The 19196-nt window shown below is 51.8% G+C and overlaps 1 protein-coding gene across 1 annotated transcript in view; it reads left to right on the forward strand.

The window, feature by feature from the left end:
• ASTN1 (astrotactin 1) overlaps nt 1-19196 on the forward strand; it is a 70019-nt gene extending 50823 nt beyond the window's left edge. Inside the window, exons 17-23 of the mRNA XM_009904079.2 lie at nt 3794-4062; nt 4302-4435; nt 5060-5211; nt 5524-5659; nt 5789-5889; nt 6497-6680; nt 12108-19196. Of these exons, the coding sequence (XP_009902381.2) occupies nt 3794-4062; nt 4302-4435; nt 5060-5211; nt 5524-5659; nt 5789-5889; nt 6497-6680; nt 12108-12342 (1211 nt within the window). The 3' untranslated portion in view covers nt 12343-19196. The remainder of the gene's footprint in view (nt 1-3793; nt 4063-4301; nt 4436-5059; nt 5212-5523; nt 5660-5788; nt 5890-6496; nt 6681-12107) is intronic.

Genomic DNA, 19196 nt, shown 5'->3' on the forward strand with positions numbered 1-19196 from the left:
CATCAGCCTTGGCACCAGCCTGCAGTGCTGCTCTTGCTGTGCCCCGGCCATGAAAACATTTGTTTTCTCTCCCAGGGCTGTTGTGTGGGAAGGGGTTCTTTCTCAACCTGAGGCTGGATCCTGCAAGCTCAGACCTTCTGAAGCCTGGACTTGTTCCCAAGCCCACCTGCAAGAGCACAGCCCCGTTGCTGTTTCGCTGCAGGCTGCCTCCAGATGTAGCATCTTTTTGATTGCAAGTACTTTCTTTTCTCCTGCAATTTCCTCCTCTTTGATTTCCCTGCTTGGAGGCTTTTCAGGTCTGGCAGTCTCTTCCCACCCATAATATCACATTTCGGTTTCTCTCTGGAACCTGCCACTTTCCCTCCTTTGCTCTTTGTTTGCAAACGTCAGGAGCTGGAGTATCGATTGAGAAATTGCAGGAGACAAACGGTTCCCTGGCTCCTCGGCTTTCCCTGGGCGCCTGCTAAGCTGCGACTCACCGCCAGCCCAAAGTGATCCATTTCCCGCTCCCTGGGGGAGCAGAGCCTCGCTCTTGGATCCCAGTTTTTATTTAACAGCCTCGCTTGTTTTGCAGTCTTGAGGAGAGGCCACAGCTGGCTCCCTTCTCAGCAAACCCTTGCGTTAGGAAGATCTCCCAAGTGAACTGGGGACGTGCTCTTGGGCAGCTCAAGGAGCAGCCAGCCCATTGCAAACCAGTGCCCACAACACCCTGAGCCTGCCTCAGGGACAAAGTGTTGTCTGGGTATCCGTCAGCTTCCTCCAAACCCACCAGCCTGCTTTAGAATCGGAATTGTTAGGGTTGGAAGGGACCACAAGGATCATCTAGGTCCAGACACCCTGCCATGGGCAGGGACACATCACACTACATCAGGTTGCTCAGAGCCACATCTGGTCTGGGCTTAAAAACCTCCAGGGATGGGGCTTCTACCACCTCCCTGGGCAACCTGTTCCAGCGTCTCACCACCCTCATGGTGAAGAACTTCTTAACTTCCAATCTCAATCGACCCATTTCTATTTTTGTTCCATTCCCCCTAGTCCTCTCATTACCCGACACCCTAAAAAGTCCCTCACCAGCTTTCTTGAAGGCCCCTTTCAGATACTGGAAGGCCACAATAAGGTCTCCTCAGTGCCTTCTCTTTTCCAGACTGAGTAGCCCCAACTCCCTCAGTCTGTCCTCACAGGAGAAGTGATCCAGCCCTCTGATTATCCTCATGGTCATTCTCTGGACATGCTCCAGCACATCCAGATCCTTCCAGAACTGGACACAGTGCTCCAGGTGGGGTCTCACCAGAGTGGAGTAGAGGGGGAGAATCACCTCCCTCGACCTGCTGGCTATGCAGGCCATCACCATTGTGCTGGTAAATGGAGTTGGAGGTTGGTCCCTTGTGGTGTTCTGCAGGGCTCAGTCCTGGGGCCAGTTCTGTTTAATACATTTATCAATGATCTGGATGAGGAGATCAAGGGCACACACAGTATGTTTGCAGATGACATCAAAGTGGGTGGGAGTTTTGATCTGCTTGAGGGTATGGAGGCTCTGCAGAGACATCTGAACAGGCTGGAAGAACAGGTTGGGTCCAATTGTATGAGGTTCAACAAGGCCAGGTGTTAGGTTCCATGCTTGGGTCACAATAACTCAACAAATGCTCCAGGCTTGGGAAAGAGTAGCTAGAAACTGCCTGGTGGAAAAGAACCCTGGGGGGTGTTTGTTGATAGATGGCTGAACATGAGCCAGTGTGTTTGCCCAGGTGGCCAAGAAGGCCAGCAGCATCCTGGACTGGATCAGCAATAGTGTGGCAGGCAGGACCAGAGCAGCGATTGTCCCCCTCTGCTGGGCACTGGGGAGGCCACACCTCTAGTACTGCGTTCAGTTGTGGGATCCTCGCTCCAAGAAGCACACTGAGGTGCAGGAGCATGTCTAGAGAAGGGCAACAAAGTCGGTGAATGCAGGTCTTGTGAGGAGTGGCTGAGGAAACTGGGCTTGTTCAGTGAGGAGAACAGGAGGTGGAGGGGAGACCTCCTTTCTCGCCACACTTCAATGGAAGGAGATTGTAGCAAGATGGGGGTTGGTCACTTCTAAGTAACAAATGAAAGGTCGAGAGGAAACAGCCTCAAGTTGCACCAGATTTAGGTTGGACATGAAGAAAAATTTCTTCCCTGACTGGCTGTCATGCCCTGGAACAGGCTGCCCAGGGCAGTAGTGGAATTCCTACCTCTAGAGGGATTCCAAAGCTATGTAGAGGGGGTGCTGAGGGACATAGTTTAGTGGTGACCTGGCAGTGCTGGGTTAAGGGTTGGACTCGATGATTTCTAAGATCTTTTCTAATCTAACCAGTTCTATGATTCTGTCTTTGGTGCAGAGCCAGGGACAACCTTTGGCAGGGCTTTTAGGAGAAAAGCACCATTCCCCTGCACAACAAGGCTCACAACAGTGGGGTGGTGTTGTCCAGGGAACAGCAGTGTTGGGCAGATTCTACCTTCTTGACTCTTCTGCTGGAACTTTTCCCCTTGTGTCAAATTATTTCCTGCTATGAGAGCTGTGGAGAAGAGCCCCCCAAGTGCTGGGTCTGTCTCTCTGCCCCATGCTGTGGGGACACGGTGGCACATCTTTTTTCCAAGCTTCTTGCCTAAGGGTTGGCAGAATAACAGCCTGTCTGGGCTTCTGCAGCCCTGATGAATTTATCTACCTTCATCTCCTCCTTTTCTTCTGCTTCTTGATAGTGCTTTGTGAGCTAAGCCCTTAATGAAAGACCTCATTTCCTTGCCCAGCTGCAACTTTTCCACCTCCATCACAGCCCATGACAAATGTAAAGAGACATGAGGAGGGAGACTTGAGCTGGGTTCTGAAAGGAGATGCTGCCCATCTCCCTTCTTACAGAATCATGGAATTGGGTTGGAAGGGGCTCTTGAAGGTCATCTAGTCCAACCCCCTGCAAAGAGCAGGGAGATCTTTGACTAGGTTGTTCAGGGCCCCATCAAGTTTGACCTTGAATATCTCCAGGGATCCACCACCTCTCTAGGCAACCTGTTTCAGTATTTTATCTCTCTCATTGTAAAGAGCTTCCTTCTAATGTCCAACCTAAATGTACCCCACTCCATTCAAACCATTGCTCCTCGACCTAATGCTACATGCCTCTTCTTCTGCAGGTGGGGTTGAGGGGCTGGAGAGGGATTTCAGTGGCCTTGTAGCCATCTCAGGAGCTTTCTGTGCATCATGAGGCACTAGAAAGTCTTTCTTGCACATTCTGTGATCTCTGGTGCTGCTGGCTGCAGCCCTTTGTGGTGGGGGTACTGAGTCAGCATTATTGCTGTACACTCTGGTCTGGAACTTATCCTCTCTGTTCTCCAACTAATCCTCTCTCTGTCACATCAACTTTGCTGAGCATCCTTTGGAACCAAGGGAATTGAACAAAGGATTCAGCTGTTGGTCCAGGAGGGCTTTTGCAGGGCTTTGGCAGGACATCAGTGTAGGCTGAAGGCGCCCAGGCAGGTCCTCTTGAATCTGCAAGGGTGGATAGTCTGTCCCAGTGCCAGCCAAAAGGCTGGGGTGGAGCAAAATGAGGCACAGGGAGACAAAAGGACCTGTAAGGGTGGAAGCCAGGCTGGAGCTTTCAGTCCTTCTGAAGACCAGTGAGCATTTCATCCCTACAGAGCAAATGGGGAGCTCCCAGGGATGCAGGGGCCCTCTGGGCAGCACTGCCACTCTCCTGGGAGGAAAGCAGGGCTCCAGCCCTTCGCATCCCTTTAGTGATGGCTTGGAGCCCACCCTGGTGCCCCTCTTTTCCCCCTTCCCCAGGCAACTCCCCCTCAGACGAGTCAGAGGAGCGAGAGCGGGACCCGAAGGTGCTCACCTTCCCCGAGTACATTGCCAGCCTCTCCGAGTCGGGCACCAAGCGCATGGCAGCCGGCGTGCGGATGGAATGCCAGAGCCGTGGGCGCTGCCCCTCCTCCTGCCCCCTCTGCCACGTCACCTCTGGTCCCGATGTGCCAGCTGAGCCCATCCTGCTGGAGGTCACCAAAGCAGCTCCCATCTATGAGCTGGTCACCAACAACCAGACCCAGCGGGTGAGGAACCACTGTCTAGGGGTAGTGATGTGGGCATGAGGGGTGGCAGGATAGCATCAGAGTGGTTTTTGCAAGCAGCTTGCCATGATGGCATCATGTCCAGCTGTGGCAGTCCTTGCCTGCTGTCCAGGGTGGATGGGCTGTGCTGAATCCACTGGGGGATGGATGAGCACTGACTCAAGTGACGGAGGGATGGGAGCTCACCTGCTTGGTGCTGACCGCCTTCTCCTCTCTCCCAGCTCTTGCAGGAGGCCACCATGAGCTCGCTGTGGTGCTCAGGCAGCGGGGATGTCATTGAGGACTGGTGCCGCTGTGACTCGAGTGCCTTTGGGGCTGATGGGCTGCCCACCTGCGCACCTCTCCCCCACCCCATGTAGGTCTCCACATGTCCCAGGGTGGCTTCTTGGTGTGGTGGATCTGGTAGGGGTGGCCAGCTGTGTGGTGGCAGGAGGCAGTGGGCTGTGGTAGCTTTGTGGGACAGGTTTGCAAGTGGATGAAGGACCTGGAAGTCAGGCATGTAGTGCAGAGATGCAGTGTCTTTTCTAAATTCAGTCAGGGACTGGGGATCTGGTTTTGGATCCATCCTGGTGGAACAACCTTAGGGAGGTCTTTGGACCAGCACACCTAGAGCCAGGAGGGGTAGAAGAAGGGGAGTCTCTCCCACGGACTAATGGTTTTGAAGGCCTTTTACTGTGAGAAAGCAATACAAGACTCTACAGTCCCTACATACCACCTTAGAGAAACCAGCTCAGTTCTGGTGTGCTTGCATGTGGTCTGCAGAGCAGAGTGAGTGGCACTTGGTCTGTACCAGCCATGGGGACTGGTTGGCCTCAGCATCTGTCCATACTGTGTGTCTCAGTCTGATGGTTTTGCCGCCTTTCTAAGGCACAGATGAGCAGCAAAGTGGTGCTAGATGTGGGTGAGCATGGGTGGGTGTTGGGGGACGGCTGGCAGACCTTGTCCTCTTGAGATGCTAATTAGCCAGCATTACCCCCAGCCTGCGGCTCTCCACCGTTCATGAACCCAGCAGTACACTGGTGGTGCTGGAGTGGGGGCACTCAGAGCCCCCCATCGGGGTGCAGATCGTCGACTACCTCCTCCGTCAAGAGAAAGTCACCGACAGAATGGACCACTCCAAGGTGGAGACAGGTGAGTGGAGACTCTACTAGTTCCCTCTGTGGAGGGTGGGTTGGAGATGTTGGAGGAGAGCCTCCGTCTCCCTCTTGGCAAGGGGATGCTGCAACATATCCAGTATCCTGTGGAAGAGAAAGCAGCCCCTCTGCTGCCCACCGTGCTGCAGAAGCAGCAGCTCCACCCCATGGTGATGAGCCTTGCTGGAAAAGCACTGCGGCCATCTCTGCACCCACCTCATGCGTGAGCCTAGGTCCCCCTCAGCTCCAGACAGCACAGTATCAGGTACCTGTGTCATCATCCAGGGCACATCCTCCCCTCTCTCCCTAGAGACAGTGCTGAGCTTCGTGGATGACATCATCTCTGGTGCCAAGTCACCCTGTGCCATGCCAGCCCAAGTGCCCGACAGGCTCTCCTCCACCATCTCCCTCATCATTCGCTGCCTGGAGCCCGACACCACCTACATGTGAGTTGTCTCTTCGTGCCATGCACATGGCAATGCCATCACTTTGGCCACAATGCTGCTGTCTGATGTTGCCTGTGTTTGCCTGGGGTTCTGGGAGTCAAGAGCTTCACCTTTTTCCTTCCTGGTCAGGTTCACGCTCTGGGGAGTCGATAACACAGGAAGACGCTCCAGGTCCAGTGATGTGACTGTCAAGACCCCTTGCCCCGTGGTAGATGATGTGAAAGCTCAAGGTGAGATGGAAGGAGCTCCTGGGCTTTAATGCCTGAGACTAGCAACAGGTTGCTCCCCCTTCCAGATTGTCCCTGCACACATCTCACGTCTTGGCTGTAACATCTCCTTTGGCCCAGGTGCTGCCACATGGTGTTGAGGGTTGGCATGAAGGGTGGTAGGAGGCAACACATATTCTCCACAAACACAGAGGCACTGTGTGCTGGTGGAGGGGTGGGAGGATAGGGGGTGGACAAGCATTCAGGACATACCAAAATAGCCAAGAAGACCTGGCCGTCCTACCCAGAAAGCAACTGCTAGCACAGGTGGTGGCTGTTTGTGTGCCCTCTCATAAAGTAATGGCTTTTTACTAACAGTACCTGATGACCCCACACATTTCTTTTCCTAACTGGACCAACCTACAGGAACCTAACCTGGACTGATTCTGAGGAATGCCATCTGCTCTCCCGTTCCTTCACTGGGACCTCATCTTGATATGACATAAATCATAACTCAGGGGGACAAGCCTTGGGTCTGGGTATGGTTTCCTTAGAGTTGAGTTTTAGCCTGGTGGGCTTGGTTCATGCCTTTTCTTGCATCCCACTGAACAGCTCCTCTCCTTCTGTCCAGAAATAGCAGACAAGATCTACAACCTCTTCAATGGCTACACCAGTGGCAAGGAGCAGCAAACAGCCTACAACACCCTGCTGGACCTGGGTTCCCCCAGCCTGCACCGAGTGCTTTACCACTACAACCAGCACTACGAGAGCTTTGGGGAGTTCACCTGGCGCTGTGAAGATGAGCTGGGGCCTAGGTAGGCTCAACAGCTGGGTTGGCTAGGCAGGCAGCCAGGCTAGTCCACCAACGGGCTTACCCTCATAGGTGTTGGTTCCCAGGAAGTGGGGGGTCTTGGGCAAATCTCATTAATTTGTTTGATGATAGAGCTTAGTCTCACAGGTGAGTTCCTCTTCTACTGGATACTGTGCCTATGTTTGGGGTCTAGCCATCTTCCTTGAAGGACCATGAACATCAGACTGTTGTCAACCCATTGTTGTTGTCCATCCCACCAGTCCTATACCATCTCTGGAGTTTTGCTTGGTCCATCTATCTATGCCAAGCAGGGTGGGAAGGGTTTGAGATTCGATTTTTCCCTCAGTAGGTGCTTCCCCAGGCAAAAAGGCAGAAGCTCTTGGAGAAATAATGGACCTTTGAGGAATGGAGCTTGTTCTGGGTGAGAAGGGGAGAAAATGCAGTTGGGTTGCATTGCTAGAGAAGTGCCCCAGGTGATGATGGAGGGAAGGAGGTGCAAGGAAGTGGTTGTACCTTCAAGCCTGCTGGAGAAGGTGGCACAGAAAAGCCTGGCTGTGGAAGCTGTTGGATGAAGTGTGTGCAAGTGCACATACATGTGCTGACCCACGCTAAGATCAGATGTGTCTTTCCTCCTTTTCCTGAGCTTTGGCTTTGAGTTGAGTGCATCTCCGTGTGCTGAGCTCATTGTCACTTGTGGTTCAAAGCAGATGAAGGACTGACCTTGGGTCTGAGTTGCACATGTGTTCCCTCTCTTTTGATCCATGCCTGTGGTCATGTGGGACACAAGTGTTTTGGTAGCAGTGCTGAGCTGCCATGTCAGTTTGTTGGGGCCTTTCCTGCCTGAGAGAGTCCCTTTATACCTGAGTGAGCAGCATGTCTTCTCCCAGGGCTCCTCCAGGTGACTGCAGCTCTTCCAGCTTCCTGGGGATGGGGTGCCAGGTGCCAAGGGCATGCAGAGGCAACCAGATGTTCCCTTCTCCCCATGCCCTTCAATGTCTGCTTTTGTCTGCATGGTTTCCCAGTTACGTGGATGTTTCCAGTCAGTTTAGCAAGCTGTGCCTGGAGATCATGTGGGCTGCAGTGGTGTTTCATAGCATCTGGCCTCCAAAGAATTGGAGGCTTGAATTCTTCCAGAAATCAGAATTACTTCAAATGTACGTCAGCAACAGCTCCCCTCTATGAATTGCCTCCACCTTGCCCACGTCCTCTGGCTCGTCCCACCACTTTCTTCTAGCCCTGCTTCTCCAGGTGATCCCCTATGGATTTCTAGCAGAGGACTGAAGATCCTCCATGTAGCTTCTCTGTCCTCCAAACCTCTGCTAGGCATTCAGACTCAGCAAACTGCTAGTGTCTGTCTTGCCCTTAGTATTTTAGACATGTCTCCTAGTTCAGGTTTGGTGGGAATTCCCCAAGACACCCTCTACTCGCCGGGGACAAAGCTGGGTGATCTCCTCTTCCCCTTTTTCCAGCTTCCTTCTCTTGATACAAATTTGAACTCTTGGAGGCACCATCTCAAAGCTCAGTAGTGACATCCCAGCACATGAGATCTTGTTAAGGCTGAGGCTCCAACCAGCTCCTCTGCCTAGGTTTGTTTCATTCCCATGACACTAAGTGGGAGCAGCAAGCTTGGACTTACAGTCTTGAGGCCAGCTGTGGCAATGCTGCTTTGTCTTCATTTCCAGATGTGAAATCCAGCCTTGTTTTGCACAGACCATCTGACATCTCTTGTGATGGTTCACGTGAGGAGTTCATGAAATTCCTTACGTGACAGGCTGGAGCTGTCACACAGCCGTGGCCAACGCCAGGGCTGAGCACTGTCATTGATGCCTCAATGAGGAGACCAAGGACCAGCCAGAACATGGGGTGGAAGCTGAGGCAGAGGTGCATTGGCGTGGAGTAGCAGAAATGCCAGCAAATTGCCCAAGTTTGCTGCCTGACTCTCTGAGCCAGAGGGTTAATCCCACCCTCTGGAAATGCTGGAGCACTCGGGATGGGATGACGCAGGCTGCTGATGAAGTGTTTGCAGCTCGCGCTGCTTGGAAGGAGACGTTCAGGCAGCTGCAGTGGGCTCTGGTGATGACAAATCTTGGAAAGCAGACCTCCTGTTTGATCGTCTGTGAGGGTGAAGCATCCAGACTGGTGGTGACAGGACAAATCACTTGCAGATGACATTATTTAGTCAGCAGGCAGACTGTTTGTTTTGCTGTTGCTGATGCTCCTTTGAAGTCCTGGATGTGGACCCACGCGACTGACTCTACCGTGTCCCTCCTCCGCGTGGCCATGCTGCCTTCTGGCTCTGCTCACTTGGAGTCAGCCTTCTTGGTGACACTGGCTGCTGGGGTTATGAAAGTGAGGTGCTCTCTCTCAGTCTGAGATGAGCTGCAGGGACTTTTCATAAGGAGAAGCAATGCAGGGCAGTGGTGGAGTTGCCATCCCTGGAGGGATTGAAAAGCCGTGTAAGGTGTGGTTCTGAGGGGCATGGTTTAGTGGTGACCTGGCAGTGCTGGGTTAATGGAGGGAACTTGATGAAGGTCTCTTCCAACCAAAATGGCTCTGTGCAAGGCAAGTAATTTTCTAGCAAGCAATAAGTGAAAGTAGGGTCTGATGTGAGTTCTGGTGGTGTTGATGGGCTTTGAGACAAAACCTGTGGGATCATATGCAACATTCCTGTTAGGGTACCTGTGACACTGAAGGAGGAGAGGCAGGCATGGCACCTTACCTAGGTGCAAGAACCAAGACTAGTGAGAGGTCAGCTACCTTCTCACAGCTGGAAGACCTGGCCAGCTCAGGTGGCTGTCTTCAGAGTTAGCACCACGCTAAACAACTTCATCCTCTCTGATTTGCTCTGTCATGTGGCTGCAGTGCTGGACAATCTCTTGCTGGCTCCAGGCTGGCCACTCAGAGATGCAGCCACCTGTGTGATAGACCTCTTGAGGACCCCTCCAGGAAAGCCAAGGCTGGCTCTGGCTGGCCTGAGGTAAATTAATGCCTCTCTGAGCATCTCTCCCATGGTGCACCTAGCTTGGAGGAAGGTGTGGAGGGGCTGTGGATTTTCCTCCATGGTTGGTACACAGATCCTTGAGCTGTCAAACCTTCCACAGCACAGATGTGTGCTCCACAACCTCTGCTATCCAAGCAAGCACATCACAAAGAGGGCTTTTGTCTACACTGCTTATGCTGTGCTGAGTTAAAGCTACCAAGGTGTTGTATCTTCTCTTCTCTAGAGAAGCCCACCAACTGACCTTGGAGCTGTCTAGGAAACTTGTCCCAGCTCCTGAGACACTTTTGTCTTGGTTTCCAGGCACATGTGATTCTCACCTTCAAGACACTGTCCGTGAAGATCACCCCAAGGCCTAGAAGAGTTTAAAATGAACATCATGTGGTTTGTCTGGGCAAAAAGGTTTTCATAATCAAAGCCTTAGGAACACAATTTTAAGAGGAAAAACATGAAGAGAACACAATGTAGGTCATATTTGGCCAGGATCCTCTGTACTCTTCCAAGATCTCATCCAACATGAGGTGTTGGTCATTTAGCATCTTCTCACTACCCAAACAAGCCTGTACTGAGGGTGTATTGCTCTGGGGGTGCTGTGTGTTTGTCCTCTCTTGAAGAGGGATTCCTTGTAGACCTTCTCTCCCTCTGTCACCTGAAGTCCTCTGCTGGCTTCCTTGGATGAGTTGCAGGTCTTTATGAAGTGCTAATGCCATGACCTGCCTTTATTTTGCTCTCTGCAACTGGAAGATGCAATGCACATGCAAAGAACTGGGGAGCTCCACCACATCCCCTGCTCAATCGGAGTGTTTTAGATCAAAACCATGTTGTCTACTTCAATATATTCTTTCTAGTTTGCATGCTGTCCTGGTTTGCATGCTGTCCTGTGGGACATGTTTCCTAAACACCCCTGTGGAGAAGGACTTGAGGGTACTGGTAGATGAAAAGCTGGATGTTAGCTAGCAATGTGCCAGCTGTGTCCTGGGCTGATCCCCAGCAGCATGTGCAGCAGGGAGGGGATTCTGCCCCTCTGCCCTGCTCTTCTGAGACCCCATCTGCAGTGCTGGGGCCAGCTCTGGAGTCTTGAGCACAGGAAAGATGTGGACCTGCTGGAGAGTATCCAGAGGAGGCCACAACAATGATGGGACTGGAACCCCTCTGCTGTGAGGACAGGCTGAGAGCTTGGAGAAAGCTCAAGGGCGACCTTCTTGTGGCCTTTCAGTGCTTAAAAGCTGGGGATGGACTTTTTATTAGGGCCTGTTGTGATGGGATGATGGGCTTAAACTGAAAGAGGAAGATTTAGGTTAGAGATAAGGAAGAAAATTTTGAGGCTGAGGGTGGTGGGGCACTGGCCCAAGTTGTTCAGAGAGATGGTAGTGGCCCCATCCCTGCAAACATTCCAGGTCAGGTTAGCTGGGGCTCTGAGCAACCTGCTGACTGCAGGTGGGTTGTACTGGATGATCTGTAAAGGTCTCTTCCAACGCAAGCCAGTCTGTTTCTATGATTACAAGTCATATGCCAGGACTATCATCATATACCAGGACCACCATCTTTCATCTTGTGATCTTACATCTCCTGATTTTTGTCTTGCCTTCAGCCTTCCAGTCAGCGCCCCCACCATGAGCCAGGCATTATATTTGGTTTGGGTCTTTTTCCTAAATCTCCTTCATGCTTGCTGAGGTGCCAGCAGGCCAGCTGCCAGTGCTGGCTATTTTGTCTCTTCCTACACCAAGCCATGAGTGACCAGCACAGTTTCCAGACATACAACACATGCGCTTTGTGGAGAGGACACACATGGTGACACTGCCCTGGGTTGACCACCTATGTCATGTCTGACCCCTTTAGCATTGTGCCCCCACTTGCTGCCTATTGGCTCCCACCTCCCCATGCTGTTATACTTGGGGCCCAGTAGCTGCAGCAGTGGCTGGTGATGCCATTTGAGTTGTTGATGTTGTCCATCCCATGGGATGTTGGAGGTTTCACTGCTACACCTATGACTATCTCCTCACTAAAACATCAGCAAATCTGTCCTTATTGTGGGGGCAATATGGGATGAGAGATGCAGCAGGGACAGGGCAGGGAAGTGGGAATCACAAAACTAGTGCAGTAGTTTCAGCACCCCTGTGGTGGCATTGGCATCTCTGACCTGCTTAGGGGCTGTTCCCGTGTGTGTTTAGGCTTGTGGTGCTGCCACAGGTCTGGTGTGACCCCCAGGGACAGAACACTGCTCATCCTGTCAGTGTTGGGCTCCACTCAACTGTTCTCCACACTGCTCTTGCATCATCTCTTTTCCCTCCAGGTCCTTAACTGTCTTTGCTTTTCTCTCCTCATACGCTCCTCCTGCCCTTCCCACCATCCCCCCGTGCTGTGTCCATCACTCCCACTGCCCCCCCACTGTCCATCCCCCCTGGCATGTCCCCTTGCCCGCCCTCACTGCAGGAAGGCCGGCCTCATCCTCTCTCAACTGGGGGACCTCAGCAGCTGGTGCAATGGCCTCCTGCAAGAGCCCAAGATCAGCCTCCAGCGCTCGTCCCTCAAGTACTTGGCCTGCCGCTACAGCGAGATCAAGCCCTATGGGCTCGACTGGTTGGAGCTCAGCCGGGACCTCAAGAAGACGTGCGAGGAGCAGACGCTGAGTGTCCTTTACAATGACTATGGTGACAAGGACTACTGAGGGTTGCTCTCACGCTGGCCTTCCCATGGGCATTTGTGAGGGTTTTATACATGGACCCATGGCGTGGGGGAGGGTGTCACTGATGTCTCTGGAGACAAAAATTTGGATTGGGGAGTGGAAGTGGCTGCTCTGTGCAGGACTGACTCAGTATTAGTTTCTTCTTTGACTTGGTCAAAAGCCTTTCTAGTTAGAAGTCTTGTGGGACCCAGTTTTCTTGGTTTTGTTTTATTCATTTTGCCAAGAGGTTCCTCAGCATTGGTGGAGAGGGCAGACTGGGAGGGCACAGCCCTCTTCTCCTGCCCCATTCCTGCCCTGGCTGTGGAGACCATCCCCAAGGGTGGAGGACACTGGTCACAGGAGAAACATGGTGACACAGCTAAGACAAGAGAGCAGACGATATAGGCTTGGGAAAATGGAGGCAGGGCATGTGGGCCAGGTTGAGATGCCAGTGGTCATGGCTGAGCACTGGATGGTCAAGAGAGTTGAGATTACGTTTTTTTTTGGATCTGTAAAGCATGAGGTCTGGATGAGACCTGGTGTCATTGCAGGGCCTGGCTGGCAGGGTGTCACCAGCTGGGGTGAGGAGACAGGGACACTGGTAAGCCCATCTCCTCAGGTTCTTCTGTCACTGTCAAAGCCAAGATGCAGAGTCCTCCAGAGCAAAGGCAGCTTGGCCTCATCTGGACATTGTTAGCTTCCTTCTTGTGGAATGACAGTCCTAGGAAGCCAACTTCAAAATCCCTTCCATTGTTTATAAGTTTACCCACCATGATAAAAACTTTGAAGTAACATCAAACTACTGCTGAGGAGAGCCACAACCAAGAGAGCAGCACCCAGACTGTGAGTGTCTTCTACAAGGCTGTCTTCTGCACCAGCCACCCTGTAGCTCTGGTGTAGCCCAGGCTCTGCATGATGAGGGGAGAAGGGTGTAGTGAAGTCTGATATAATGGGATGGACCTGGAGGTCCAAGTCCCAGAGAGGGCTTAATGATGTGGTGTAGCAGACAGGCTTCTGGGGTTGTTGCTTGCTCAGGCTCACACCTGCTGCTCTCACCAAGTGACTTTTTTCTTTAAACCAGAGGACTCAGGTTGCCCTGGGACAGTGGGCTGGGTTCAGAGCAAACTCTTCTTCAAACTGACTGTGTTGGAGTCAGCAAACAGCTTCCTTTTAGGTTCAACTTCCAGCCTGATTTGCAGAGGAGGTATCTCTGGGCTTTCCAGCTGTGCACCATTGATCCAGCCCAGCCAGGAGCCCTACAGCTGGATTTTTTTACAATGGCTCTTCAGAGAGCAATTTCCTTTTCATTTTTTCAGCCTTGGCAGCAGCAATCTTCAGCCTGTCTCTTATAATTTTCTGTCTCATTCCTCCTCGTACCTGCCAAGGACATGGCTCCAACGTTTGCATGGTGCTGAGAGGGAGGTGGCTGGACTCTGTGGCCAGGCCCGGCCCCCAGTGCTGTGGAACAGTCGTTCAGCATCTTCCTGCAGGACCACAGAATGCTTTGCTCTTCCCTTCTGGTGGGCAGACCTCTCCTCCAGGAGCAGCTGGTCTGGATCAAGGAGCTGCAGGGAATGGCCACTAGCAGTCAGCATTGCCTTGGTGTCCCTGTGTCTTTTATGTAATGAATGTCTAGCAGGGGTCATCAGGCGAATGCCTGCTCCTTGCAAGAAGGAAGTCTGCTGGATTCTTTTGGCTTTTCCCCATGTGTTTCTCCTTATATTTTGAGGTGCCTGATGCTGCTGAGGGCTTGGGGCTCAGAGCAAGACCATTGCCATCTCCATGCACAGGTATAGATGGGCAGGTGATCCCTACTGAGCCATCACTTCTTTTCCTTTCAGCCACCAGTAGTCTTGGCCAAGACCCTTTGGTCTATCCTCTTGCTTCTCCCAGGGGACGCTGAGACAACTTTTACCTTCCTTCTGGGTAGCCATACAGGGATGGCCAAAGGACACTTAAACCCAATGCCTTGGAGGGATGTTTGAACAAAGGCTGCTCTGGCCCAGACACGAGCTGGTTGCTCACCAGGAAATGCTGCTCACGTGGCCTTTATCTGAAGCGCAGACTGTTCTCCTTTGGGTAGCAGACTCCTTTCTTCCATTGCTTACCAGGTGCCACAGGAGGGATGGGAGCTGTGCAGCTGGCCAGGAAAACCCTGGACGTTCCATGTGGTCACACCTACCTGCCTAGGTTAATTCTTCATCTGGCCCCAAGGCTTGTGCTGGGGTTCTGCAGTTATTTCTGTTCTGCTTCTGCACTCACATTGCAAAGCTCTTGTGTGGTCAACCAAAACCCCACAGCTGGGCTGGTCTCTGCTCCTTTGGCTCCAGCTTCTCCATGAGGTGGGATATGGACCCCTCAGAGGGTGAGGGGACAGCTACCCCTCCAAGGTCTTTCAGCATCACACTTGCACAGTTGGATGGAATTTGGCATACCTGTCCCATGATGGACCACACTGGTAGGACTGTAGTCAACTTTGTTGGCCACCGTGACATTGCTGTACCCTCTGTGCCAGCAGGTCCTGATGGTGTGGTACACCTGCAGGACCATGTCTACAATGGCCCTAGCTTTGTGAAAGCTTCCTTCTTGGTTTCCTTGCTCTGACTTTACATCTGAGAATTTTGCCCAAACTTGGATTTTCTTGCCAAAGTCCTTCAAATGCATGAGTCCATCTCAGACAAACCCCTGCTGTAGGGACCCAGATCAGAGTGGGAGTTTGCACCATGGCTGACGACCTGGCCTCGGAGAGGTGTGTTGTATGGGGCTTGCTCACTCAAAACAGCCATGGGCAAGCCCCAAGGTGTGCCTTTCCCTGCAGAGATGACACCATCCCTGTCTTGAGCAGGATCCTACTGTCAGGTCTGCACAATATTTTCTCTCTTGGACTCTTGGTTCTTCCCACGCTGCCAACCACAGGAAAGCTGGAGAAGGCAACCCTTTCTATCCATTTCTGCAACCTCCCTTGTCCCCCCTGCCCTCTCTTCTTTTGTTTCTGAACTAATGGGCAATCATTCACCTGAGATGAACCTCTGGGTCGTTATCTTTCCTTTGCTGCCTCCCCCCTCCCCCTGTAATAGCATTACTCCCTTTTCCTTGTCGTGGAGTTATTTAACAGATAAAGATGGTTCGGTCCTTTTCTTTACAAAGATGGTTACAATTCATGTTCCTTGATGTTCTTCTATTAAACCTCTAATGTGACGTTTTACTACTGTAGATTGAAAGTAGGGTGCTTTAGGGTGAAGATAGCCACGTGGCAAGAAACAGGAAACCCTTCTGGATTACTTAAAAAGAGGAAAATGAAAAAGGTTTTCAACAACAGCAACAGCAGCAACAACAAAAGTCATTGTACCACGATGTAAAACTCCAGATGATAATTCAACTGACTATTAAAAGGAGCTGTTAGTAATTCGTGGCTCTGGCAGAGTGGAGTCTTTGTTTATAGCGCTGGTCCCGTTGATGTCATCTTTTGGTAGCGGATGAAACACTCCCAAGCCTTTGAACTTGGGTGCTGTCTTCACACAAGTTTAGCATTAGCTTGTCTGCCCACTGGGTTAGCCAAGTCCCAAACCACTCAGTTACACACAGCCAGAGCTGTGTCCTCTGCGGCTTGCCTTGCCCACCTGCTCTGCTGGCCGTGGTGAGCTGCAGATGTCTGCAAGAACCTTGGAAGTGTTGGAGGCAAGATTTGCACTTACACGTCTTCTGTAAGAGGTTCTCAGCCCTTGCTTTGCAAACCCCCTTAACACTGAGAATTTGAGAGCAGAGTCCAAAAAAACCCCTCCTTTTAGCCTGGTTTTGGGGTAAGATGAACAGGATGGTGCTGGCTGGTGGTCGGCTATCACCTGAGAACTTCCTGGTCCGTCTAGCAGATTTTGGACAGAGGACTGTGAGAATTGGGATTGTTCAGCCTGCAGAAGAGAAAGCCCTGGGGAGATTTTGTAACAGCCCTCCACTACATGAAGTGGGGCTACAAGAAACCTGGAGAGTGATTTTTTTACAGGGGCTTGTTGTGATAGGGTGAGGGGGAATGGATTGAAGCTGGAAGAGGAGAGATTTAGACTGGAGATTAGGAAGAAATTCTTTAGAGCAAGGGTGGTGAGACACTGCAACAGGTTGCTTAAGGAGGTTGTGGGTGCCCCCTCCTTGGAGGTGTTCAAGACCAGGTTGGACAGGACCTTGAGCAACCTGGTCTAGTGGGTGGTGTCCCTGGCCATAGCAGGAGGGATTGGAACTAGATGATCTTTAAGGTCCCTTCCAACCCAAGCCATTCTAGGATTCCCTGCCTAGCAGTACCACAAATATTAACATCCTACGAACGATGTGAAATTCAGTGCTTGAGCCGAGGTGAAAGCTGCAGAGGACACCTAAGGAGTCACTTTCAGTGCAGTGCTGTGTCCAGTGCTCAGGCCACTGTCACTTGTAGGAGCTGGTCCCTTGGTCAAGGCCAATGTGTACTGCCACCTGCTCTGCCAGATGGGTGGGAGAAGTGGGGATTACTGCAGGCGAGCAGACAGGATGCGTGGAAGGACACGGGAAAGAGGGGATTTAGGGGCTATAGACACAAATCCATAGGAAACCAGACTTCATCAAGTCTCATGGAACAACTTGACTACTTTTTTTTTTCCCTTCTCTTTCTCTTCCCACCACTAAATTGCAGGAAAATAAGCTAAAAATACACTCAATACTTTCCTTCTGCTACTTTCCATGCAGCTAAATGCTGTGGCTGCCACTGGCTCATTGCACAATAACCTGTGGCATGAAGAGGAGGAGAAGGAGGGCTGTGTGGCACGTAGTCTCAATCCTGAGCTGCTGTGGAAGAAAGTCTTGGTGCAGCTGGCTCATCACCACAGCATGGTCTCCTCAGGAGCTCATCTGGCTTGCAAGCAGTGGGGGCTTGGAGAAAGCCACCCAAAAAGGCTGGAGTGGATCATCAGCACAATGGCAGCTGCTTAGGAAGGCTTTGGTAATGTGTGTACGTGTTAGGTTGCTCCCAGGAGGGTTTCTCCTGATGACATTGGGTGTCCTCTGTAGAGTAAAGTTGATGGGTGCTTTTGTTGGTTGGGTGGCTGATGGCTGACCGTCCTTGTTCATCCTCAGAAAGCAGGTACCACCATGGATTGCTGCATTGCCCCAGGCTGCCTCATTTCTCCTCCACCATCATCTCAATGGCTGACAAAGCATTTCAAATGTGATTTGTCTTACTGTAAGTGCCACCATCTTGCTCAGTTGTGCATCCTCATCATCCTGGGGAAGCAGTGGTTGGCATCTCTTGCCTTGAGGTTTGGTGTTTGGCAGAAAGGAGGCAATGGGATGGGAAACACTTCTTCACTTGGCTACTTGGCTACTACCACAGAAAGCTGCTTTTTTGGTTTCAAGGATGGGGTCATTTTTTTTTATCAGGGCCTGTTGTGACAGGACAAGGGGTGATGGTTTGAAACTAAAAGAGAAAGTTTCAGACTAGCTTGAAGGAAGGAATTTTTGATGGTGAGGGTGTTGAAAGACTGGAACAGGTTGCCCAGAGATGTGGTAGCTGTGCCATCCCTGGAAACATTCCCAGGAATGTTGGCTGGGTCTCTGAGCAACCTGCTCTATTTGAAGATGTCCCTGCTGACTGTGGTGAGGTTCTACTAGATGATCTTTAAGGTCCCTTCCCACCCAAGCCAGCCTGTGATTCTATGAAATGTGAGACATACAAGTAGGGTCCTGGTTGCCTGGGGCTGTGGAGCCCCTTAATGCTGTGGCCTTCATGTGAGCAAATCTGGCCCTGGTGGGAGTGCAGGATTTGAGGAACTTTGCCCCAGAGAGGACATCTCATGTCACCAGGAGATGCTGTCCCCCCTCCAGGGAGCAATGAGAGAGTCTATGCAGACTTGAAGTGAAGGAGAGGCCAGTGTGGAGCAAAGGCAGGCATGTGGCCCTCAGAGATGTCTGGAAAAAGGGGTTAAGGACCCAGACCCAAAGTACCTCAGTGTGTTCCAATCAGGGCTGGCTACACGTGGCTCATCATGATAGCTGGTGATGGGAGGGACACCTCAGCCACGGTGAGGAGGGAAGGCTGTGCAATGCACCCAGCTGCTCGGGAACCTTGTCCCCAGGTGGTTCCTGCTTGCCTAAGACCCCACTGAAGCACCAGGCACCCCATGTTATGTGCTTTTCCTCCCAGTTTCTCAGCCCATCATTCTTCTTCTAGGCCCTTGATGTGTTTATCAGCCCCACAGGAGGAAATCTGGGATTTCAGTGCTTTCCAGGGCCTTGGCATGGTCCCCAGGGTCCAGCAACCCTCCAGCCCCCATCCTTCTGCAGGTGCTTGTGGTTTCCAGTCCTTTCCAATCTTTCCACCTACTCAGCCATGACTCACCTTCTCCAATTGCTTGCATGTGGCAAAGGAAAGAGAAATAGCACCTAGCATGGCTTTGGCCTTTTCAAACCCTGCTCTGAGGTGTGCAATGGTAATGGAGCAACTTGAGGAACCATCTCGCCCCTGTTTTATGGGGGCAGAGGTTTGAACCATCCCCAGAACTAGTCCACTAGAAATGCAGCCTGGATTCTGCTAGCTGCCACTCATGCAGGCTTGCTCTTGGAAACCAATAGGACTTCTTTTTCAGGGCCATTTTATTTGCTCTGTTGAAACTGTCTTTAAAAAAGGTGAAAAGGGAAGAAAAACCAAAACCAAACCACAGCATGGTCTCCAATACACCTGAGCAGTGTAGAAGGCAGCGTTGGGAAGAAGAAAACCCCCACACTCCCCTGACCCCCAGGTTTAGAAAAAGCAGGTTTTCCTCCCAATAAACCATGCTGCAGGTCCAAAGAGGTGAACACAGGACAGGCTGGTCTCATAGATTCCCAGAATCCCAGAA

This window comes from Dryobates pubescens, chromosome 11, assembly GCF_014839835.1.
Source record: "Dryobates pubescens isolate bDryPub1 chromosome 11, bDryPub1.pri, whole genome shotgun sequence".
In the NCBI taxonomy this organism is placed as follows: Eukaryota; Metazoa; Chordata; class Aves; order Piciformes; family Picidae; genus Dryobates; species Dryobates pubescens.